Raw genomic sequence first — 24,765 nt, 5'->3', positions numbered from 1 at the left:
AAGCATATCCACAATGACCAGTGACTGTAGTATGACAGGTTGAGGGTCATTGACTGTAGTATGACAGGTTGAGAGTCATTGACTGTAGTATGACAGGTTGAGGGTCATTGATTGTAGTATGACAGGTTGAGAGTCATTGTAGTATGACAGGTTGAGGGTCAGTGACAGTATGACAGGTTCAGTCATGGTCAGACCTCTGTATATGTACAGACAAGACTGTATATGTAGATAAGGCCATGTTATCAATCTGTTCAGTGCAACATTACTAACCTCTGTGTTGAAACAGCACATAGAACAACATCTCTCTCTTCCACTCTGTCTCTCTCTTTCTCTCTCTCTCTCTTCCACTCTGTTTGTCTGTGTGTTTCTCTCTCCCAAACTCATGTACAAAGACCAATTTTCCAATGTCCAGCATCTTAAACTGTGTAGAGGAAAACAAGAAAGCAGCACTCTTTGATATACATTAAACACACACACACTCTCTCACACACACTGTCACACACACACACACACACACACACACACTCAAATGCATCACAGAGCACTGATAAGCGCTCTCCATCCTTTTCTCTCTCTCTGTGCTAATCCACAAAGATAGATCTTACAGATTAGGCTCCTCAACAAACATACAGATTATTTCTAAAGGGCACTGTGTGTGTGTGTGTGTGTGTGTGCGTGTGTGTGTGTGTGTGTGTGTGAAAGAGAGCGAAAGGGTGTGCATTTGAGAGCATGTAAAAGATGAATTCATCTTGATGCATATTCCATTTGGACAATCTGTAATGCAGATTAGTGTGTGTGTTTGTGTGGGTGTGTGCATGCATATGAATTCACAGCTTTTTCAGTAGTCAGTTGTCAGTGTTTGACCCTCTGTCTGTCTTCTGCCCTGCAGCACATGCTCTCTCCACAGAGGGCGCCAGAGAGGCTAATCCAGCTGGCTGACAGTAACCTGGGTAGTCTGGTCACGGAGATGGACGAACTGCTCAGCAGAGTGAGAATACACACACACACACACACACATATCAAACAAACAAACTATTAGAGAGATTTTATGAGGAAAAAAATGTTCTCCATATTGCAGAGTTAAAGGAATTACAGTGATAAAGTTAGTGTTTGTGTGGTAAATGGGGTGTTTTATGAAGACCTCATATTAATGAGGGAGAACATCAGAGGGAGTGTAGCGTCACCCACCAGTTTTCATCCCGCTGCCTGTCCTTGTGACCTCACACAAGGGAAACTGCATGGTTGAGAAGTGAGGGGGAAGAAAAGTGGTTTTGATACGTTTAAAGACCATCTTTGCAAGCCTTTGAGAGAAATGCCTCAAAACAAACTTGAACATTTTCTATTTTCTATCGACATTAAACCAGCTGTATGTCCGCAAAAGTACCGCATTCTTCAAGGGAGTCTCTTTGTTCTTTTTCCAAACATTGTCCTTTAAACGAAAACTCTGCAAGGGTGTCAAAACCCCCGTCATTTATCGGCACTGACCCTTTAAAAGGTGTATTTTTCACTGACCTCACTCAAGTGAACACAGTAGTGTCATTCTCTGTTTTTGTCTCTCTGAACATTACCGAGACGCTTTGAACCCTTAATGGCTTTTTACCACTGCAGAAAAGCGGAATCTTTTTGTAAAACTGACATTTGTTTGGTTTCTTTGAACACAAGACAGCTGTCAGGCCCTTTTCTTGTGGTCTGCTCTTGTAAAGTCCCTCGCAAATCCTTAGAGGTCATATTTTCTCCACTGAAGACTCTTCTTCCGCAGTGTGTGACCTCCTTAGCCGTAGATATAACATTTAGTGAAAGACGTCCAATCAGATGAAGCCTCTGTACTGTAGTTTACATCTATGTGACCTACACACAGGAAGGCTGAAATGTGCAAAATGTTTGACGTAACAAACATGTAATATTTTTACTCTCTCTTTCTCTCTCTCCCTCTCTCGGTTGTTAAGGCGACCAAAGTCTCAGCAGACGGAGAACAAACGGAGGAAGATGCGGAGCGGAGTCACAAACGGGCTCAGGACCTGGAGCTTTTTGTCAAAAACACATTACTGGCAGCAGAAGGTACGAACAGGGAGTGTCTGTGTAAATATGTAACGGCGCCTCCGGCCGAACCTAGAACCAATACACACGCACAGACACGCACGCGTGCGCACACACACACACACATAAAGAAATAAAAGTTGTTGTGGTACTGATTTTGGTTATGGTTTGACTTGGCTCATTCTCCAGTCTATTGTAGCCCTGATGTTCTGAAAGGAATGAATGATGAAAGCCAAACATCTCTCAGCAGCTATACCCAGAGAACCTTTAAAATGTATCGAAGATCAAGAGTGAAAGACTCACATAAAAAGAAGCTGCTTAAGAGTATTGGGACATTGTGTGTGTGTGTGTGTATGAGAGACATGCTGGTGTTGTGACATTTTGACTAGTGTAAAACGGGAAAGTGATGATGCTGTTGAAGGTTGTGCTACAGTTATGTTGAAGCTTAATTAGAGTGAGTGGACAGAGAAAAGGCAGCTTAGCAGAGACACGCTGACACTTACAGAGACTAAACAGACTCATATACACACACACACACACACACACACAAGCACACGCACTCACTCTCACACAAACACACACGCAGATACATTTCAAATGTATTTCTAAAAACAATGCCTCCTCAACGTGATCTAGGCGATTTGCTTAGTACAGTAAGTGGCAGTCTGTTGTGTGAACAGGTTTGTTTTTCATGTATTTTGTTCACTCATGAGTTAAATTTAAATGATTGAATCTGCCTCAAAAAAAAAAAAGTTAAATTGCTTCGAAGACGCAGTGTGTAATTATTTTGAGTGACATTACTTTAATAGGTGTGTATTTTGTCTTTGTAATCACGTTAAATGTTTACGTTTGAACTTTGGAAGAACTTCAGGAATGCATCTAATTATGGCTCATTCTCACTTTTGAAAAATTGATGATTTATATTCAAATGAGACTTCTCGGAGTTAGCTTTTTATTTTCCTCTTTGTGGCCTGATTGGGGTTTGATTTCAAAGCCCAAATTAATTTGATTAAAGCATGTTAGGTCTGCCAAGCTGAATTAGAATTTCTTTGAATCTACCTGAAAGCAGGCAAGAGTGGAAATGAGAGGCAGGAAAGAAGAAAAAGAGAAAAAAGGGGCAGAGAGAAAGAGAGAAAGAAAGAAATTCACTTGGGATTTTTTGTTGTGTTTTTGTGCTTTGTTCTGTTGTGCCTTTGAGCTCATTTAATCATGGAACGACACATTTTGCCTCTGTGCATCTCTCTCTCTCTCTCTCTTTCTCTCTCTCTCTCTCTTTCTCTCACTCTCTCTCTCTCTCTCTCTCTCTCTCTCTCTCTCTCTCTCTCTTTGCACCAGTGGTGCACAAAGCCACGTTGCAGTGCTGTGGAGACTCACAGTGAGTTATACACTTGACTGTGGCCGTCTCCGTGGGCAGGCTGATAGGGAGGGACAGTGGAGAGTATGAAATTAGCATGGCTGCTGTGAGAGCAAACCAAGCGAGGCCAAAACTCTTCTTCTTTCTCAGGAAATGAGAGAGGAGACTAGCTCTCCGACAGGGCTGGTCGCCTATTTAACTGCTTTTTCAACAAATGCCATTGGAGACATTTACAAACAGAGAGATATGCATCAACACACACACAGACACAGTCAAAATTATTCACACGCGCGCGCACACACACACACACACACACACACAGACACACACTTCTCTAAACTAGCCATGAAATATACCAGACTGGAGGAAAGAGAAATGTGCCCTGTGGCAATGTGACATCTGTGCTTCAGAGAGACTGTAAGAGAGAGAGAGAGAGTGTGTGTATGTGTGTGTGTCTGTTACTCCCATAACCCCTCCCTCTCTTTGTCTCTCCTTAGCTCTGAGGGATAAGGCCCGGGAGCTGAACGCCACTCTGGGTCGGAGAAACGGAGCAGCAGAGAAGAGTCTAAATGAAATGCACGGTGAGATCGAAGCCATGCTGGCCGAACTGCGTAAACGACAACTCGGCGGCAAGAAACAGATCGCCGAGGAAGAGCTGGGGTACTACACACACTACTCCACTTCACATAGCAAGCATCTAGAACTTTCTCTAATGTGTTACCTAAGCTGTCAGAAGTCTGTCACTAATGTATAGACCTGTGACTTCATAGTGTTATTTGTAATTGTGTTAAAGATGTTAGTTATTGCAATACATTACAATACAATTGCAATTACAATACCATAATGTCCTCACTAGTCATGGTTGTGTCATACTGTCATTAGATCTTATTGGTCAAACCAAACAACTTCACAATGTGCTCATATCGCATTGACCAGACTAACAACTTCATAAAGTTCTCAAATCTCATTGGCCAGACTAAACAACTCCATAATGTTCTCTTATCTCATTGGCCAGATTAAACAACGTCATAATGTCCTCATATACTATTGGCCAGACTAAACAACATCATAATGTCCTCGTATCCAATTGGCCACACTAAACAACGTGAAGCACACTCCCCATCATCACACATCAGCCCCTCCCAGCATCAACAGGGTCCTGCACAGTAATGAGCAAATCTCGGGGAGCGTAGCACGTTTCCACATGTGTCACGTTCCCACCGAGACGCTAAAAACCAGGCAGGTGAAACGAAACACCGGCTGACTTTGCATGTTTCGGAAGAAGCGCGCGCACGCACGCACCGTCCCGGAATTGCGCAGGGGTCACACCACGAAGGGGAATTACAGCAATGCAAGGAATGGGCAATTTCAAATGAAAGATATAATGCTTAAAACAATTTAAAAAAATCTATTAAAAAACAGTCACCAAGACTGCATCCTCATTACCCTTCTCAGCCGTGTCCAGGCCAAGGCAAGACAGTTAAATGACAAAAAACGCTAGTTCTAATAAAATAATGAGTATAAAAAGACACCCTTAAAAAAACAACAGTTGGTACGTTTCTGGCCTTAGGTACAGCAGTGATGTCTCCCATCACACTGAAGCTCTTGTGTTTGTTTGGACTGGGATTTTTTCAGAGGCGTTGGAGGTGTTTTTGTGTCTCTAGTCATTTCCCAGTTGCATTATTTTGTGGTTGAGTGAATTGCGACCAAATGAAGAAAGTTTCCCTCTTTCTTATGTAAAATCTTAATGAACTAATTAAAAGCTGCCTGAGGAGAGAGATATTATTCTCCCTCTAATCAAATGAGTTCACTCACGTACTTCTTCATCGCTTAGCTCCAGTCAAGCGTATAGAGCGCCATCTGTTGACAGAAAAAGGGAAGTATAGAGCTATTGGACAGACTAACAGCTCTTTGTGCTGTGCAGGTCCATGTGCTCACTGTTTACTAAACAAGGGCTAGAATAAAAATTTTCACCTAGTAGTTAGACAATTATGAGGCAAATCATTCACTGACCCTGGGTCAGCCTGTCATATAAGACGTTTACAGTACATCGTGCAATCACACAGCGGGTCTTGTTCCAGAGACAAACCCTGAATACTGAAAACCTAAGTGCCATAAATGTACTCCACACAGATACACTGTGTAATTTAAGAAACAGTTATAAGTATGTGAAGAGTTCTAAGAGAATGATTTGAAAATTATTAGAGAAGAAATTTAAATTCCAGTGAAACATTGTAACATCCCATGTGATATTGGCTTTTTCCTGACAACTGTGGTTAACAGGACGATTTTTTATGGGTTCCATTCTCTTTCTCAATCGTTCTCAATGCCTCTCAAAACACTAACACTCTCTCTCTCTCTCTCTCTCTCTCTCTCTCTCATTCTCTGTCTCTTTGTAGAGCGGCTGAGGCCCTGTATGCAAAGGTGAAGCGACTCTTTGGTGACCCCCACCAGGCGACGGAGGACCTGAAGAAGGAGGTGATGGAGAAGATGGATGATTACCAGGGCAAGCTGAATGACACTGAGGAGCTGATCAGACAAGCCCAGGACAAAGTCACTGAGGCCAGGGGTCTGTCTGCAGCCAACCAACGCAAACTGGACAGCCTACAGGTACAGCTTTATGCACACTGTAACACACACACACGCACACACAGATCAGATGCTCGGTTTATATACACTTCTTTCGACATTAACCTAAGTTATTCATATATCATAATCATTTCCTTTCAATCCTGGTCTTCTATGTGGTAACTTACAGTGTATAGGGCATGCTTCTGCTGGACACTGTGTGTCAATCAAACCCACACTGGTCTGTTTTGTAGGGAACGAGAGACAAAGCCCTTAAAGGAAAGAAAGAAGCAGAGGGGATCTTGGCTGAAGGAGAAAAGATTCTTGATGGTGCCAGTGCTCTCTCTAATGACATTAACCAAGGCATCGAGGCAAGCTGGACCCCTCATACACTTATGATCACACACATACACCTGCACACACAAAAGCATTACAGCATCATCTGCATGAAAGGAATTAATTCTGTGCTCAAATCAAGACCAGATTTAACTTTAAAATATAGCATGTTTTCATTCTATTTTTGCTCATATCATCTAGTTACAGTATTTAGAATAACCTTCCTTTGTAATCAGAAAGAAAAATCAAGCACTTTCCAAAGCCCAGGGAACACACTTCATGGAAAAAGTCATAATTTCACAATAAGGTTGTCCTTGTATGTGTGCATTAAATGCTTTCTGTGGAATGTAGTGGTTGCCTTGACTACTATATTGATTGGCAGGTCTCTCTCTCTCTCTCTTTCTATCCCTCTCTCTCTCCCTCTCTCTTTCTCTCTCTCTCTACCTGCCTCACTCTCTCTCCCTCTCTCTGTCCCTCTCTCTCTCTCTCTCTCCCTGATTGTAGGACCTGGAGGAGATGGATAGAGAACTGGGACCCCTTCAAGACCAGTTGGACTATAAAGTGAGTCGTTTAAGTCGCGGGCTGGATGACAACACCCTGCCAGAGCTGCTGATCCGAGCGGAGACCCACGCCGCCGAACTCAATGAGTCTGCCACCATCCTAGACAAGTGAGGACCAGTGTCTCATAACCATTCACAACAGCTATGCTCTAGTTCCATCATTATCACTTGAATAAATGAATAACTGCACTGGAGAAGTGAGGCTCCCAAACCTGGTACTAAACACTAGTCATACTTGTATTAATTTATAAGAATAAATGAACTAAATGGGAATTACTAAACTAAGAGGAGTCAACCAGCAGAGGCATGCAGAGTCATATCTGTGTGATGTACTGAAGCACAGACTCTTTACACACACTTTATATTCTCATTAAAATCACAAAATACTTATTCTGATTTTAACGTTAGCCCTGTCGGGTGAGCTAGTGGTAATGTGAATAAGAGAGTAGCGTTGAAGAAAAAAAATAAGGTGTCAGTTATCTGGAGAGCAAACTATTACATTAACAACAAGAAGAAAGACGAATGCTACTTATATGCCGTGGGATTTCTGCTTGGCTGAATAACAAGGCAAAAGGGCGGGGGGGCCTGAAAAAACATGAATTTTTAAATATGTATCGGATATATAAAAAGATTACGAAATTGAAAAGAAATACCGAAACCTGCAGGTCAGGACCAGCCGCACCTGACATCCCAGTACTGAGGGTTTGGTAACGTGTCAGAAACACACAATTAGATACTCAGTTACCAGAGAGAGTGTTGTGTTTGGATGTCAGCTCCCTCTGTGATCTAGACTGTCAGTCTCTCTCTTTCTCTCTCTCTCTCTTTCTATCTGTCTGAGAGCTAAACAAAGCCCTGTATCCTCTCTCTCAGTATTCTGGCAGATGCCAAGAATCTCTCCTTCAATGCCACAGCAGCCTTCAATGCATACAGAAACATCAAGGACTTCATCGATGAGGCAGACAAGCTGGCCAAAGAGGCCAAAGCATTGGGGAACGATGCTGTTCAGCTGGTGAGAAAACACGCTTACAAATCGAGACAGACACACACACACACACACACACACACACACACACACTCGCACATGTTCACCCAGAGAGGTAGAGAGAGAGAGAAATAAAGATATAAAGTCACACCAAAAAAAAACCACACACACACATTTAGAGAAGTATGCACACCTACACACACACACACACACACCTACACACACACACGCACGCGCACACACACACACACACACACACACACACACAATCTGCTGAGCAGCCAGAATTTGGCTTTGGACCTTTTGTATTTTCTCATTCATGTCCATTTGTCATGCACCAGAGATCAAAGCCTTTTTTATTAGCAACGCTTTTCCCTCCCGGAGCAGGAGCCAAAAGAGGTGGAGGGAAACCTGTCCGGCACCCCTCCACCCCACCCCCTCTCATTCTTCACTCCGTTCTCCCTCAATCCCTTTCTTTTCTATCTGACGGAGTAGACATCACAGAAAGGCTATGAGGGAACAGTTCTTCCCAACGGTCAAAAATCCAGTTTAACAATGTGAGCTTTGTAAAATCAAGGGCAAGTTTTTAACGGGTTCTGGACAAAGTTAACAATACGGATGTGAATTTCAAACAGACTGCAAGACTCTAAGGAATGAAAGTGCACTGAAGTGACATTTTTGAATTTTTTAAATGTTGGGTTGTCAGCTATTTCTGTGAATGCCAATACCTGAGGTTCACCTTTCAGCGTTGCTTAGAAAAAAACAAATTAAATATTCTTAAATACTCACAAAAATATACTCGAAACTGCACAGTCTACAGGTAACCTTTATGTTCAACATATTGATGCACTGCTTCTGAAGTCTCCTTATTTTCTGTAATTTTCACAATAAAATATTTTTGCTCATTAGACCACTGGACCCAAAGGTTCTCTGAAAGACCAGTCCAAGAACTCTCTTCAGAAGAGTTACCGTTTGTGGAACGAGGCCAAAGACTTGGAGAAAGATGTGAAAGGTTTGGGAGGAAAAAAAGTCCTTTTATCCTTTATATAAATTACTGGTATTTTGCAATCTCTTGTACTCAAAAAGCCAAGCTAACATTTTGTTCATTTGATTTTTCCAGTGGTGTTCCAAGAATGTCTAAAATTGATCTTACAGAGGAGTGGATTTTTTAATAATTTTTTTTTTTTCTCCAGAAAACGGTGAGAATTTGGGCGTTCTGCAGCTCAGGTTGAAAGCAGCTGACCAGAAGAACAAAGACATGCTGAAAGCTCTCAACGACACACTGGACAAACTCAGCTCAATCCCCGACGGTTAGTCTTCACTGTCTTGTCATTTAAAACAAACAGGCTTTACATTTACGTTTACATTTGATTTAGTAAAAAATCTCTATTAGACAAAGCAGCTTGCTGTACTTTACCACAATACAGTTAAAGCTCTCAAGTACACTTAGTTATACAGAACACAGTTAGCAACATGGTCATCAATCCAATAAGATTCTCCAGTTAGAGTATAAACTCCAAACAGGTCACAGCAACGATGCTGTAACAAAACAACTATCTATTATACGCAAGCAGCGGGCTCCAATGACAAAAAGGTCAGCGTTGGAGTTATCAAAAACTGTGGAAGATAGTTCCCGAGGAGGAAGCTGTCGTTCTGTATTTTCCCATTCCGTGTCTGAATTTCTCCCATGTCAGAGGAGCCTGCAGTTTTGACAGCCAATCGATTGTGGGGCCACGCGTTGGGGTCGTAGGCCGTCGTCTTTGATTTGACAGGAGACAGCTCTGACAGCGGCAGGTTAAATTAAACAGAAACAGGTCTCCGTGGTAACTGACAGATAGGAGTCTGTCATACTCGTGAAATGTTTACACACCAGATGAGGTATATATACCACAGATGACACACAGCATAGATAACACTAAAAAAAAATAATAATAATTGTTATGACATTTTTTGAATAATTCTTTGTGTTTTTGTCACTCTAAATGTACAGTGCTGAGGTCATTTTTATGTTTCGTTTCACGCATCATGTGAAACATCTCCAGGGTTCTGAAGGGTTAGGTGGGTTGGAGTGATAGCCTTGATCTGAGACACTTTGGCTGAGCGATAGGAAAAGACACCCTGAAGTCTGTCTTTGTGCCTAAAGTGCAGGGCTCTCTTCTCGAGCCTTCTAAAATACAGTAGAACTGTACCTTCCACTGTGATGTTCTTAAAATTAATGACAGGTCATGGCAGAAAATCACTTTATACGGTTCTGGAAACAGAGTGGCAGAAATGTTCCTTTCAGGAAAACCAACAATATGTGAGCTTTAATGGAGTTCCCTCAGGCAATCTTTCAACATTCCCATCATGACAAAGATTTTTAAGAATAAAATTTACAATGTCCACACCCCCCCCCAGGGTTTTTTTTTGTTTAAGTGACTTTGTCGTCTGACCATTCTCTGCCGTGCCTGTCAGACACAGCGGCTAAAATCCAGGCCACTAAAGAGAAGGCGGGTGAGGCCAACGACACAGCGACGGATGTCCTGGCCCGTCTGCGGGACCTGAACCTCAACCTCATGGGTCTAAGGAAGAACTACAGCAAACTGGAGGACGACGTCAAGAAGGCCAACAACATCATCCAGGACCCGGAGAAAAACAGTACGTTCCCATAGATTTCCAATACCTCACCAGTTTAAAATGACAGTATAAAACATCATGTCATATAGCATGTGCCTTTTTTCTGACACATTATTCATAATCATCATATGACACTGAAAGTTTATAATTACTTATGTAGTGAGGGAATATTATTTGAATGTGATCGCCGCTGACCCATATGCATATTGAATAACCCGTGTATATTGTATAACTGTTATAAATATCGTGTTCCTATGTATATAACATTCATTCAAACAATTTTTATTCAAGATCCTCTGACATCACACAGATGGAGTATTTTGGATTATTGTGTATTTGAGTACAGGCGTTGAAAAAATATGTTAATTGTAATCCGCTCGATACATTACAATCAGTCATGTATCTCAGCCCTTTGAGAGTGCATTGCATTGTGTCTGATCTTCTTTTATTTCCATTCTCTCCCTCGTTTCATTTGAACACCATCAGCAATAAGTATGTATATATGTTTTGGGGTTTTTGTTTTCTTTCTTTACCTGTGCTTTATCTTTCGATGCTTCCTGTGCGCTAAAGCTAAAGCATGGTATCTTCCCTTACTGCCTAGTTAAAGCTGCATGAACACACAGACAGAGAGAGAGAGAGAGTGCAACAGAACGCTCATGTTTGTTTTTCCTCTCCTCTGCATCTTTTCCCCTTTGTTTCTACTTCAACAGGATTAAAAACGGCCTTTGAAAAGCCTCGCTAAGCTTGTTATCCTAATGTGTGCTTTAGCGGAGATTATGCTAATTATGGATGCATACCCAGTCATTTTCCTGTCATCGTCCTTTTAATTAACAGTTTTCTCTCGTTACTTCATACCCTTCTAAGTTACTGTTGTCACATGTTCTGTTCTCTGTCTGTATCTCTTTCTCACTCTTTCTCATTCTCTATCTCTTTCATTCTCTCACTTTCTCTCTCTGTTTCTCTCTTTGCTTTTAATGTATATTTGAAAGCCAGCAGTTAACACTTGTTGGTTAACTGTAGCTATGACATGCTTTCAGGCATCAGCTTTTTTTCCCCCTGAGTGGACACAGTTGTAAAATTGTTCAAAGGCATGTCATAGCTGCAGTTAGCTGCAGGCTAGCTGCTCGTAATCGTTTTGTACTCATTGTTCCCCATGTCGTGTTTGGTCAGTTCATGCAGCTGGAGCCAAGGTAAAAGACGTGGAGGACGAAGCCGACAGGCTGCTGGAGAAACTCAAGCCCATCAAAGAGCTTCAGGACAACCTAAAGAAGAACATCTCTCACATTAAGGAGCTCATCAACCAAGCACGCAAGCAGGCTAACTCAGTGAGTCAACTTGGGTAGCGTAGCCGCCTCTCTCGTTTACAGGAGACCTATCATACCTATGTTATCTTAGACCCCCCAAAAAACAGCATTCAAAATATGACCAAAGTCAAATATTTGAAAGAATAAGAAAAAAAATCTGTAATTGGACTTTGCCCTGTTAAATGTCGAACTCAGGTAAGACTGACCCCTTGTTGACCTTTCACTTCCAGATTAAGGTGTCTGTGTCATCTGGAGGCGACTGTATTCGCACCTACCAACCAGAGATAAAGAAGGGCCGTTACAACACCATCATCCTGAACGTCAAGACCACCACTGCCGACAACCTGCTCTTTTACCTTGGCAGTGCCAAATATGTGAGTCTATAGAGGACACAGGAAGAGAGACACGTGTGTGTGTGTGTCTATGTGTAAGGTTTTATATAATGTGAAGTTTAACCGGTTTTCTAAGACAATATGACAGCCACACATAAGTTTCTTGTTTCATTCTGTGTGTTTGTTTGTCTCCAGAATGTTCCGTGCAAGGCAGAAGCCAAATTAATTAGATGTAATTCGCCTCGATCGTTGTTCCTTAAAACGCATGATAGATACCAATTACCCTCTGCCGGAAGAGAGAAAATAATGAAAGGTTATTACTCTCACACGCTAATCCCCACGGGGGAAAAGATGCGCGATATTACCGAGTGTTACTGCTACGGCTTCCTCAGCAATTAGCCGCTAGCTCAGACTCTGAACTGTTTCTTCTGCCCTGGTCCCTGATTTCCCCAGGGAAATCACCCTCTGTCTCTCCTGCTAATTCCTCACTGCTTTAGTCTAATGCTGTTTGCTCGAGGTCCCTGACACCGCTCCCCAAAATGAAGAAAGAGAAGAGGTGTATGAGAGGAGTCCCAGAGAGAGAGAGTGAGAGAGTGAGAGACGTGTGCGTGGAGGTTAGCGAGCGTTCTCATTTAGCCGAATGTTCCGCTGCATCTCATTGGCGGATTTCTTTTGGCGACCCAGGTGGATTTCCTGGCGGTGGAGATGCGGAAAGGCAAGGTGAACTTCTTATGGGACGTGGGTTCAGGTGTGGGTCGTGTGGAGTACCCCGACCTGGTCATTAATGACGGAAACTGGCATCGCATAGAAGCCTCACGGTAGGCTGGAGTCACAAGTTTCATTTCACTCTGTGTTTCATCTTCCTGATTAAAGATTTTTCTGTTTGACGGATAGGTATTTCCATTTACATAATGGTTTCCTCTGTCTCAGCTGGATATGTGAACAGTGTATTAACATAGTGCTTGTCCTAGAAGAGGAAGATAAATGAAAGTAAATTTGGCTAAACATTCTATCTGAACACACATTTATTGCGTAGCTGAGCCAGTTTGTTTTTTTGGACATATCAGTAGTAAATGTCAGATTTGCCTCTTTTTCACTCCTCTTTACCTCTGTCTCATTGGTTCTTTTATAGCATTGGTCTGAATGGAACCATCTCAGTACAAGCCCTGGAGGGACCTAAAACGGGTATCCTGCCCACCTCCAGGAGCGCCCAGTCTCCACAGGCCTTCACCATACTGGACGTGGACCAGAATGCCTATCTGTTTGTCGGTGGCATGCTTGGCAGTGTGAAGGTAGGGCCAGAGTCACACACAAACAACTGACCAGTGACACCTCAAAAACCCACTGGATGTAGAGATCCTCATTTTTTGACTATGTTTATCTATCTGATGCAGAATAGCTGAACAGTATGTTTTGGCATATCTCCCTCTGTGTGTGTATGTGCGTGCGTGTGTGTGTGTTGTTGTCCGTGTGTGTGGCACGTGTGTGCATATGTACATACGTGTGTGCCGTGTGTGTGCGTGCATGCGTGTGGGTGCTGAGTGCAGAAGGCAGATGCAGTGAGGACCATCACATTCACAGGTTGTATGGGAGAGACATACCTGGACAGTAAACCCATAGGCTTGTGGAACTACCGTGAGAGAGACGGAGACTGTAAAGGCTGTGTTGTCAGGTAGGCTGACTATAGGAACCCACACATGCTTGTCATGTCTCCAGAGAAAAAAAACAAACTGAACATACTGAGATTTTTGATGTGTGTGTGTGTGCGTGTGTGTGTTTGTTTGTGTCTAGCCCTCAGCAGGCGGATGCTGAGGGTACAGTTCAGTTTGATGGAGAAGGGTACGCCGCCGTTAGCCGACCCACTCGCTGGAACCCTGATGTTTCCACGGTGATGTTCAAGTTCCGCACTTTTTCCACGGATGCTCTGCTCATGTACCTTGCCACCAAAGACATGGTAATAGCACTCTCACCAATACACACACACACACACACACACACACACACACAGTTACTGTCAATGAATTCAAATCACACAGATCAGCACATTCTCTCTCTCTCTCTCTCTCTCTCTCTCTCTCTCTGTCTCGCTCTCTTTCTCTTTTAGTTGTGGTCTCTTAATTTTCCTGACCTGCTTCTCTTGTTATTGTAAAGATTGATAATAACATTGTACAGTGAAACAAACTACTAAACCTCTCTCTCTCAGTATTAGTCTTCTAATTTACCTGACCTGCTTCTATTATTACTGTTAAAATAGTCATGAAAATGTACAGTGGAACAGCTATTAACCCCTCACCCCTCTGTTTCTCTGTTCTATCAGACCTTGAGTTGCCCTTGTATTTTATATCTATATCTTTTTACTGCTGCTTTTTTGTCTTTATGCTGTTTATATCTCTCTTTCTCTCTCTCTCTCCATCACTATCTCATATTTTAACTTCCTCTGTGTCCTCTCTTTCTCTCTCTGTGAGACAGAAGGACTTTATGAGTGTGGAGTTGAATGATGGGCGAGTTAAGGTGAGCTATGACTTGGGCTCGGGCACAGGCTCCGTCATCAGTGAAAAGAGGCACAATGATGGCAAATGGAAGTCCTTCACCATGTCTAGGAGCAAGAAACAAGGTTAGAGAAACTTCCCAGCCATGCAGAAACATACACATCCCAAACATGATGCCTCAACAGAAAATTCACCAGTGTTAAATCTGTGGATTATCCAATTAGTATTTAAATAATCTACTCTCCCCAGAGTAAATATGATTATTAGAGTACACAAAACAGTGCCCTCTAGAGAGTGATTACAGTTATGTAGTGTTGTTGTTAAGGAGACACAAAATAACTTTGAGTCAGCGGATCTCTGAAAAATGTACGCTAGGAAGACAACACAAATTTTGTGAATTCTTTAAGAGGAATCAATAGCATTTAAATTCAAACTTACTTCGAATTTCAAATTTTCACACAATACAGAAGGCCTTGCAGTGACCAGAAATAATTCTTTTTTAAAAATCCTTTTACATTTGTTGATATCAATACATGACCTGGTTTGTGAAAAATGGTGAAATTCTCCTTCAACATTTATCAAAGAGCACAACAACCCCCCACCCCCCCCACCCACACACACACACACACACACACAAAATTTCACACCTGCATTTGATGAATTGTTTTGTGGGCTTTGCTTCAAATCTTCATCAGAACTTTATTTATTGTTTTTGTTGCCATAGCAACCGTGATCGTCGTGGACATTGACTCCAACGAGGAGGAGAAGCTAACCACCTCATCTCAGGGTGTCAGTACAGGACTCAACCTCAAAGAAGACGAGAGAATTTATTTCGGCGGTTTACCGACCATTGGCAACTACAGGTAATGCTTTACTGCGCTGGTGCCTGTGACATGGAGAAGGTCCCAGTGCTATGAAATGAAATGATCTCTGAGTGGCAAAGAAAATGACTTCGGCGTGAAAAAGGACCATAAAACTTGTAGTACCACCAAGATATACTCCTGAACTTCAGTTTCATTAGGTCTTTTAGAAGCTAGCATTCACTGAGGTGATGCAGAAAACCATGGTAGTTATTACATACAGATCAGTGAACCTCTGCATGGAATTATGGATTACGGTATGTTAAAATTGTTAGCCCCGCCCATCAAAACATTTTTTTTTTTGGTTTATTTTTTCTCCTTCCTTTTTCCCTGGGTCACCTTTACTCCCTCTCTGCTTAGTCTCCCAAATACCACCATCCTCCCTCTCTCTCTCTCTCTCTCTCTCTCTCTCCCTCTCTCTCTCTCTCTCTCTCTCTCTGTGTATATCCTTTTGTTCAGGGAGAGAATCAATTTATTATCCATTTTTTCTTTGTGGTTTTGGTGGACCTTGATGACCATAGAGTGTTTGGAGAGCTTTAATTCAGTTTATCTGAACACACTGTGGTTCTTGCCACACTGACACTGGTATTGCAAGGACCCCGTACAAGAGCATAAAGTCACCTTTATCTTTGTGCCCTTGGAAACCCATTTCCTTTCAGCCGAATGCCTAGATAAGGATGAACACGTTTAAAAAAAAAAAAAAAACAACAACAAAAAAATGCAGTCTTTCACTGAGGCTTTAGTTAGCCTGACATCGCTCAGGAGCGCAGTGCATGCTCTGTTTTGGAGGGAAGGCTGTGACCTTCAAATGTGTGAGTAGATTTTCTTTTTAAACAGTGAGGTTGTTACTTTTTACCCTCTAAACCAGTCTTTTCTGCATTTTGTCATTATTATTCTAATATTTGTGTTGTTGTTTTGTTTGTCTGTTTTTTCCCCTTCCTTTTTTTCCAATAGCAAATCCAGGTAAAAAAAAAAACAACCAAAAAAACACTTCTATCTTCTTAAGCAAGTTTTCATACTGTCATAGACATGTTTTCATGTTTTCTAGACGCTTCACAAGCTCCTCTGTACGTTAAAGCGACGCTCTCTCGCTGTTTGCCGCTTGCAAGCAACTGACAGAATTGTAACTGAGGAACAGCAAAGTCTCTTGCTTTTTCAGCCACAGGCATCTCAGACCCTCTGTCTGTGACTCCCTCAGTCACTCAGTCTAGGAGAGCAGCCTGGCTTCTTTAACTCTACCCACGCTGTCGTCATTTTCACATTCGGCCGCCGTAATGGCTGTTGTTTTTTTTCCTCCTGGCCACCTTGTTCTTCCCAGACAATCTTAAACCGCAGGTTTCTCTGTGTCAGCTTTCCAAGTACGGCTGTGCTCAAGTCTTCATGATTCTCTTTCAAAATACACGGCACGAAATAAGGTTCTCTATACACAACCTTGCACCTCTGTCCCCACGCAACATGTTCCTACCACCACATACCAATTTAGGAAAAACAGAAAACGTCAAGCACACATTGAAACTGTCTGTAGGTAAATATTGGAGTTAATGCCTAAAGACTGTACAAGAGTTACAGTTCTACATACTCAAATTTCTCATAATTCATGTTGTTTGGCCTTGAGGTCTAAAAAGTGATTGTTGTTGTTGTTATTAGATTTATTGTGAGATGTTTCTTCGACGTGTTTTTCTTAGGAAAGAGGTGACTCTGAAGAGGTACGCAGGCTGCATGAAGGACATAGAAGTTTCCAGAACGCCATACAATTTGTTGAGCAGCCCTGACTACACTGGCTTGATCAAAGGCTGTTCCATTGAGGTGAAACTTAGTCCTACATTATTATCATTCCGGATCTTTCCTCCATAATCACTACCCCTTCCTCACATAGTCATTTTATTTATTTAGACAATACTGTTCCTCATCCTTTGAATACAGGAAGACAGGTCAAAAGAGATGGAGAGGAGACTGAAAAATGAAGTCACTAAATGAAAAATGGGATGACTCCTGTAATGGAGGAATTTGTGATTGTAGATGTCCTTATTAATGACTAATTTAGTCAGTATTCATGAGGTATAGCTAACATTTCCCCAAATGTCACTTGGAAAAAATGGATTTTTTTTTTCCTTTTTTCCACCCGTTTTAATGACTTGACCCTGCCATTTGATTGTCTCCTCGCATGCTTAGTAAAGAATACATTCTAAATCATTGACCCAACTGTTACTCTCTGAACCTTGTGATACGTGAAAAGCATTGGAGTTTTTTTTTTTTTTTTTTAAATCATTTTCACAATACGTCCTCAAAGCTGAGCGATGATTAATCAAACTTACCAGCAGTTTTATAAAGCACTTTAGACTGAGATGTGTGTCCTTGTGTTACCTGTATAGAATGTGTGTTTTCTAACTGGCATAAGAACTGATTCAAAAAGGTAAAAGATTATAGCTACGACACAGGCCTCCACATTCAGTTTGAAACCTTGAGATTCTTCCGACTGACTTTGCATTTGGATCTCAGTGAACCCAGAATGGCTGTTCTATCAGACCTTGAGTTGCCCTCGTATTTTATATCTATATCTTTTTACTGCTGTTTTTTTGTTTTTTTGCCGTTTATATCTCTCTCTCTTTCCCTCTCTCCATCACTATCTCATATTTTAACTTCCTCTGTGTCCTCTCTCTCTCTCTCTCTCTCTCTCTCCTACAGAATCTCCACACTGTTAGTTTCTCTAAGCCTGGTTATATGGAACTGCAGCCGATTTCCTTTGACGTGGGCACGGAGATCACTCTGTCCTTCAGCACTAAGAGTGACCAGGGCACCATCCTGTTTGGACGAGGTGGACCGTCCCTCGCCCAGACCATGGTCCAGGTGCCGCGGAGGAGACGCAGACAGACTGGAGAGGTAAGGGAGTGACAGGCCAAGGGAACAAGTGAAACTGGAAAAGAAAGGTTTTAGGTCGTGGGGCTGATGTAAAACATGTTCCCGAACCTCCCCATACAGCTGGCAGATGCCTTTACAGCAGAGTGTAAAAGAGGATAGCAACTCTTAAACTGGTCACTTTGAGTTATGCAAACACTTTTTTAGAATTAGTAAAATCAGCACCTGCAGATTCACGCTATTCCAACCATCATTTCTTTGGGATCTCCCATTAAATTCACTCAGACACTCTGAAATTGTGAACACAGAAGAGCCTCTTTGATAACTTAGAGGCTCTTTGATAACCTAAGATTTTTCTCTTTATGTGAACTGTTGTCAGAGCTGCGCTGGTTAGTGAGATAATTGTGGAAAAAAAGGAGTCTAGTGATATTGATAGAAATTTAAACTGCCTTGTCTCTTTTAGTATAAATATAATGAACTCTGGCTTAAGCTGAATACCCTATGATCTGAGCAATAAAAAAGATTGATATTAGGTTGCATTGCTGTAATTGCTTTCACCCTCAAGCAAAACCAAATCTGATCGTTTCTATTTTTTTTTCTCATCTAGCCATTTGAAGGCTGTTCGGATTTGTGATTATTTAATTTAAAATATGACTTTTTACATCTCTCTTAGTGATGCCCCCAGGTCTTTCTCTCTCTCTCTCTCTCTCACACACACACAGACACACACACTCACACACTCACTCCCTTCTCATTCAGCACACACATCAATTAGAGTGGGTGTCTGAGGAAGTAGGAAGTGGTGGTAGGTTTAACCTCTGCCATTCTCTGTGGATTTTTTTTTCCCTCTGTCTGTAAAAATAGATTACATCTCTGCGCCACTTTTGATGGATGGCATCCAATTTTGCCGTAACCCATGGGGAAAGGGTCCTGTGCAGACACCTTGTGAAAATCATTATGGGCCGTAAATTAAGTGGATGTCGTTTCAAATGAGCACCGTTTTCTTCAGACGTGTTTTTTTTTTTTTTTCCGCAACCCCCTACTCGTTCACCCTGCCAATTTAGCGGAGGGTCAGCGGTGCTGCGGTGGATGGGAAAGCTTTTTTTTTCGAGCGATGTGGATTGCGCTCTGTTCAGTTCGGTTACAAGGAGCGTCTGGGCACGCATACGTCCCCATAATTCCAGCGCCGAATGAACCAACGAGGTGTGCTCTGTGTCCGCTCTGCCTGATTAGCCGGACTCCAATCAGTATGAGAGCACTAACGCGCGCGCGCACACACACACTCAGACAGGAGTGTTTCGGGCCGCGGTTCAGCCCTTAGTGAGATTTCCATGGCGCCTGTGGGGCATTTAGATTTCCATTTTAACGGCTTTGTCGGGGAATTAACAACTTTTTTTTTTTCAGGTGGATACGCTGTGCTGAAAAGAACAGAATTTTCTAGAACGTGCAGTATTATTTTTGGTCACCTCTTCAAAGCATTAGAATTTTGAGCTCGCCTCAGCTACAGGCTTTGTCGTGTGTAGCTCCTTTTGCGATTGTAGGCAAAGCCAACATTTTTGTTATTTTATGTTTCGCAGTGAACGTACTAAAGGTACTCTCATAAGCCGATGATCCGGTATTAAGTGCTAATGTTCTGTGAGGGAAGTTCACAGCTTCTAAAACAAGCTGGAGAAACTCCACCGCAAAGTGTTTTCAGTTTTCAGTGAAAAGATTAGGTTCCATTTTTCTGTGGTACTGTGTGGAGTGCTGTATTCATTACAAACGCAGCGAATGGTACAGGTGAACCAGATAATAGCAGCACTCTACCTGTTCTATTTCTAGGACAATGAGTTAAGACGTGCGGTCGGACACCTGCGTAACTGCAAGAGTCGTCTCACACACAGCTCCCTCCTTTAGCTGTGGCCTCACTTGGGGATGCTAATCAGCTAGTCGCGTGAAAAGACATAGCGCCTGTCTTCACACATATCAGAAGAAGCATGTACAAGCCCCATTCACCTAAGACAGGGTTCGCTGGAGCGTGAGAGAAAGTTGCAAGAGGACAAAGAGAAATGTATGATCTCAGAATGGTCATTTCAGAGAATGAATCTCTCTCTCTCTCTCTCTCTCACTGTCTGCAGCCTTTCCTGTCAGTCCAGCTGAGTAAAGGTACGTTGGAGGTGGTGGTGTTCACGGGTAATAAGAACCCACGCAGAGTTCTGAGGAAAGCAGACGAAGGCATTCTACATGACGGACGAGAACACTCGCTACGGATCCAGAGAATGAACGGAGGGTGAGGACCGCACACTTTCATACTCATCCCTCTTTCTTTTTCACATGGAGTCTGACAGTGGGTATTGAGTTAAACTGTATGATAACCAGCAGCGGTCCCAGTGTCTTAAATGCTGTAAATTTAGACTGTCTCATTTTAAAAGGCACATACTTTCCTTAATAGGCTATTGTATAAGTTAAACTAGAACATTTACTCCAAGTAAGCTGTCCGTCTCTCTAAGCACTGTATCGCTACCTAACTGTTCATTAATCACGGCTTAAGAGAATACAAACTGGTAAATGAGCTGAGATTGTGATATGACCAGTTAAGGACCTAGAAAATACTGACTCTTATATTATTTATGTAAATAGAGAGAATTGTGTATATACAGCTTTGAGAGTGCTCAGTTCTGCCTTAACTTCTGTTCAAGTCAACCTTTAGCACGGATTGTTTAAGTGTGTCTGCATGTGTGTATGTGTGTGCAGGGCATTCTCAGTGCAGGTGGACGAGGAACCCACAATGGAACAGGCCATTCCTAACGATCAGCCAATGAGCATAAAGAGGCTGTTTATTGGTGGAATCCCTCCAGATATTGAAGAAAGTCTACAGAGGCCAAACCTCCCCTTTGAAGGCTGCATCTGGAATCTAGTCATCAACACCATGTCAGTTTCCCATTACTGCATTATTATGGTCATATCTGGTGTTCTTAGAACCCTTGCAGTAGGACTCCTGATAATGATGTAATACTGTGTGTCTGATGCTCTTGTCTCTGATAGGCCAAAACACATTGTTCTTAATAGGATTCCAGCCATGGTGTCATCGTGGTGTTATTCTTTTTAGGCCCTCTCATAGAGCCATACGCTGCTTTATCATAATATAGTTACACTGACATGACAAACTTGAAATGACCTAAAATTGCTGGGTTTTTAGACGTTTGCTTGTGATTTTGGTATGCAGCCATGGTGTCATGATAAATACCATGATACATTAATAAGAGAAAAGTTTTTCTTTGGCTAATGACTGTTATGAATTGCTGTTGGCGAGATTACGTGCCTTTTTTCCACCAGAATAAACTTGTTTGACCTCTTTTTGAATATGTTAAATGAGATTGTCCTTGGCGAAAAGTACGTTCATTATTCATACCATTTCAGAGGTGCTTTGAGTACCGCTTGTCGGTTAACCGTGTAACCCTCTGTCCGCCCTGCAGCCCCGTGGACTTCTCTCAGCCCGTCTCCTTCGAGAACGCCGAGATCGGGCAGTGTCCCAACTTGGCCCCGCCCCTACCCCCTCTCCCTGTGCCAGAGGAGGTCCCAGAGGAGGAGGCGGAGACATCCGCGCCGGAGCGAGCAGCCACACCCAAACCCGGAGCCGTACCCACCGAGGCTTTGAGGCCAGCACCTCCACCTTCCACCGTACGTCTACGCCAGAGGCATTGTGGGTAAAGAGGGCGACGTTCCGCTCCTCTGAGTCCCATCTGGTCCCGTCAGCAGTTAGAGGGCAGCTCCAGTAGGAAGAAACAGAGAAAAAAAAAAAGAAAGAAAGAGGAAGAGAGAGAGAGAGAGAGAGAGAGAGAAAACACTGTGGATGAAATAAAAAAAAAAGGAGCTGTTTTCCAGGCCATTAGCTATGAAGTGGTGGTGTGGACAGAGCTGATGGGGTGATAGATGGAGAGGGAGGGGGAAGGGAAGATGGACGGAAAGAAAGAGAGAGAGAAAGTTACAATCTGCAGCTCGGTCTCGCTCGGTCTCCTCCCAGCTATGGCTGTCCTGTTCCGCTAACGTTGCTGCTACAGCTCCCTCACTCTCTCCATTTCTCCTCTGTCCCTCCAGATTCATCACTCTGAACCACACTGACATTTATGAAATATGAATATTATGGTCTGGCCATTAATGCCTATAAATCATTTCCCCAGTCACAGAACATTGTGTTATATCATATTTCAAACACTAAGCGAGCAGACAAATTGAAAACACCCATTTTTCGAGTATTCATAAGCAGAATATAATGACTGTAATAACCTTTTATAAAGACATCCTCATTAAACTAGGCAGTGTACATTAGACTAACTGATGTAGAAGTGCTGCGTCATCAGTTTGCCTTATGTTTGCTCTACTTCGTCATCACTTTGAATGCAAATACTCATATGCACAGTCTATGTATCCTATATGACCTGCTATGTCTGCTTTATGAAACCCTGCCTCACCAGGCCTGCTTGGTTTTCTATTGGTTTGTGACTTCTCTGAATGCAGCGGCCTTTGGAGGTGTCTCTGGGCCGTGTCTAACTGTGCTTTGTCTGGTGACACTTTACTCCAATGTGCTGTCATAACTGTGTCATAAAGAGGTTATAACACATTTCAAAACAGCTAATGTCATATTTATGACTACAGAATCACAACTGGCAGTGTCCAGCCGTGTTGTGTGATGTAGGTGAGCTTAAATTATTGTGATTGGGATGCTGTGTTGTTATGACAGCTTTTATAATGTCAACCGTATGACAGTTAATAGCTGCCTTATGACAGAGGGAATAAGTGAAATGTCACCATTTTGAGCGCTCACTTTCTCGCTGTCCTTGTGCTGCTTCTCAGGCCACGCCCCCCGCTGCTGAGATCACCACCCCCCCAGAAGAGCCTGATGATGTCAATCACACGGCGGTACAGCCCACACAGGCACACACACGCGCGCACACACACACACATGCACTCACTCATCCTTCGTGTAAAAATGTCCATGCTAAGCACTGACATGCAGCTGTCTTGAGTTGAAGCAACTTATTCCTCAGCTGTGTGTGTCAGCAGCAGGCAGATACGTGACCCTGACACACATTAAGATGTTAAAGGATTGTGACGTTGCTTTGGAAGCTGTCTGTGTGACCAGCAGGCAGATATGTAACTCTGACACCCATTAAGATTTTTAAAGATTGCGACATTGCTTTGAACGCTGTCTGTGTCAGCGGCAGGCAGATACGTAACTCTGACACCCATTAAGATGTTTAAAGATTGTGACGTTGCTTTGAAGGGCCGTAGAAATGTCTCAAACATAGAGAAAACACATCAAACACTGGAGCAGTTTAAAATACTTTTTGATGCAGGGGTACACTGAAATACATGTCTGCATCTGTTTGCTGTATGTCTGTGTCTCTGTCAGTTTCACTTTCGCACAAGTGTGTGTGCGTGTTTGTGTATGTGCGTGCGTGTGTTTATTTGTGTATGTATGTGCGTGTATGTGTGTGTACGTGTTTGTGTGCGTGTGCATGCATGTGTGTGTGTGCGGGCGTGTGTGTGTGCATGCGTGCGTGCGTGTTTGTGTGTGTGTGTGTGTGTGCGCGCGCACGTGTGTGTGCGTGTGTGCGTGTGTGTGCGTGTGTGCATGTGTGCTGGTAATGCAAAGAGGATGAAAGGATGTCCATTAGTCTATTTTCACTTGCCTGACCCCTCTCAGTGTCTTTCTCACTCCTGATCGATCTCTGCCTGAGAGAACAGTGTGAAATAGAACTGTTATTTCCAGGCTCAGTATTGGTTTAAATGTGTGACTGAAGTGGCTGTGAATAGCAATTTACAATTACAAGTGTTCAAATCAGACAACAACCCCCCTAGAGTCTTATCTAGTTTTCAAGGAACTTTCAACTTGAGTTTTGGATCCTAATCAATTAATGAGTTAGACAGACAGACAGACAGACAGACAGAGAGATAGATAGATAGATAGATAGATAGATAGATAGATAGATAGATAGATTGATAGTAAACTACAACATTTAAACAAACACATTAATAAATGAAGCAATATAAATATACCCCAGTTAGTGAATGCATTTTAATTCAGTCGTATTTCAGTTAGTGTGTCCTGTGGTACTGTTATGTTGTGTTTAAATGCAGTCATTCCAATGACATGCTAGCTGTCTTGTCAGAGGCCTTTGTGACCGCAGTAAACCCATAAATGAGTGAACATGTTCAGCTTTTGTAGTGAAGGATGTGTGTAACCTCAGGGTCAAATGAATAATGCAGTGTTCTTCACACTCGTAACAAAAGTGAAGAACTGATTCACTCCCACCTTACCAAAGCTATTTGCATTACAAATGCACCCTCAAATTACACACCCACATACTACAACTTAGTCTTACGCTTAGCAACAGCACCACCTATTGGCCAAACGTGCATACAACACCCATATCGGAACTGCCGCAGTAAAACTGGTTGTGTCTTATTTGGTTGTTTTCCTTTTTTTTG

The 24,765-nt window shown here is 42.5% G+C and overlaps 1 protein-coding gene across 1 annotated transcript in view; it reads left to right on the top strand.

Annotated features, from left to right (window-relative positions):
* Positions 1 to 24,765, top strand: part of lama2 (laminin, alpha 2) — a 100,474-nt gene that overhangs the window by 68,255 nt on the left and 7,454 nt on the right. Inside the window, exons 34-58 of the mRNA XM_030782903.1 lie at positions 890 to 988; positions 1,947 to 2,058; positions 3,889 to 4,051; positions 5,791 to 6,001; positions 6,214 to 6,330; positions 6,800 to 6,963; positions 7,726 to 7,864; positions 8,747 to 8,849; positions 9,031 to 9,147; positions 10,292 to 10,474; positions 10,940 to 10,945; positions 11,624 to 11,778; positions 11,988 to 12,131; positions 12,774 to 12,907; positions 13,222 to 13,381; positions 13,637 to 13,761; positions 13,881 to 14,043; positions 14,559 to 14,703; positions 15,303 to 15,441; positions 17,124 to 17,244; positions 18,124 to 18,318; positions 20,412 to 20,563; positions 21,028 to 21,204; positions 21,750 to 21,954; positions 23,128 to 23,193. Coding sequence (XP_030638763.1) covers positions 890 to 988; positions 1,947 to 2,058; positions 3,889 to 4,051; positions 5,791 to 6,001; positions 6,214 to 6,330; positions 6,800 to 6,963; positions 7,726 to 7,864; positions 8,747 to 8,849; positions 9,031 to 9,147; positions 10,292 to 10,474; positions 10,940 to 10,945; positions 11,624 to 11,778; positions 11,988 to 12,131; positions 12,774 to 12,907; positions 13,222 to 13,381; positions 13,637 to 13,761; positions 13,881 to 14,043; positions 14,559 to 14,703; positions 15,303 to 15,441; positions 17,124 to 17,244; positions 18,124 to 18,318; positions 20,412 to 20,563; positions 21,028 to 21,204; positions 21,750 to 21,954; positions 23,128 to 23,193 — 3,495 coding nt within the window. The remainder of the gene's footprint in view (positions 1 to 889; positions 989 to 1,946; positions 2,059 to 3,888; positions 4,052 to 5,790; positions 6,002 to 6,213; positions 6,331 to 6,799; positions 6,964 to 7,725; positions 7,865 to 8,746; positions 8,850 to 9,030; positions 9,148 to 10,291; positions 10,475 to 10,939; positions 10,946 to 11,623; positions 11,779 to 11,987; positions 12,132 to 12,773; positions 12,908 to 13,221; positions 13,382 to 13,636; positions 13,762 to 13,880; positions 14,044 to 14,558; positions 14,704 to 15,302; positions 15,442 to 17,123; positions 17,245 to 18,123; positions 18,319 to 20,411; positions 20,564 to 21,027; positions 21,205 to 21,749; positions 21,955 to 23,127; positions 23,194 to 24,765) is intronic.

Source organism: Chanos chanos, chromosome 8, assembly GCF_902362185.1.
Source record: "Chanos chanos chromosome 8, fChaCha1.1, whole genome shotgun sequence".
NCBI lineage: Eukaryota > Metazoa > Chordata > Actinopteri > Gonorynchiformes > Chanidae > Chanos > Chanos chanos.
Note: the sequence above shows the minus strand (reverse complement) of the source record. Positions and strands in the feature narration are given on the sequence as shown.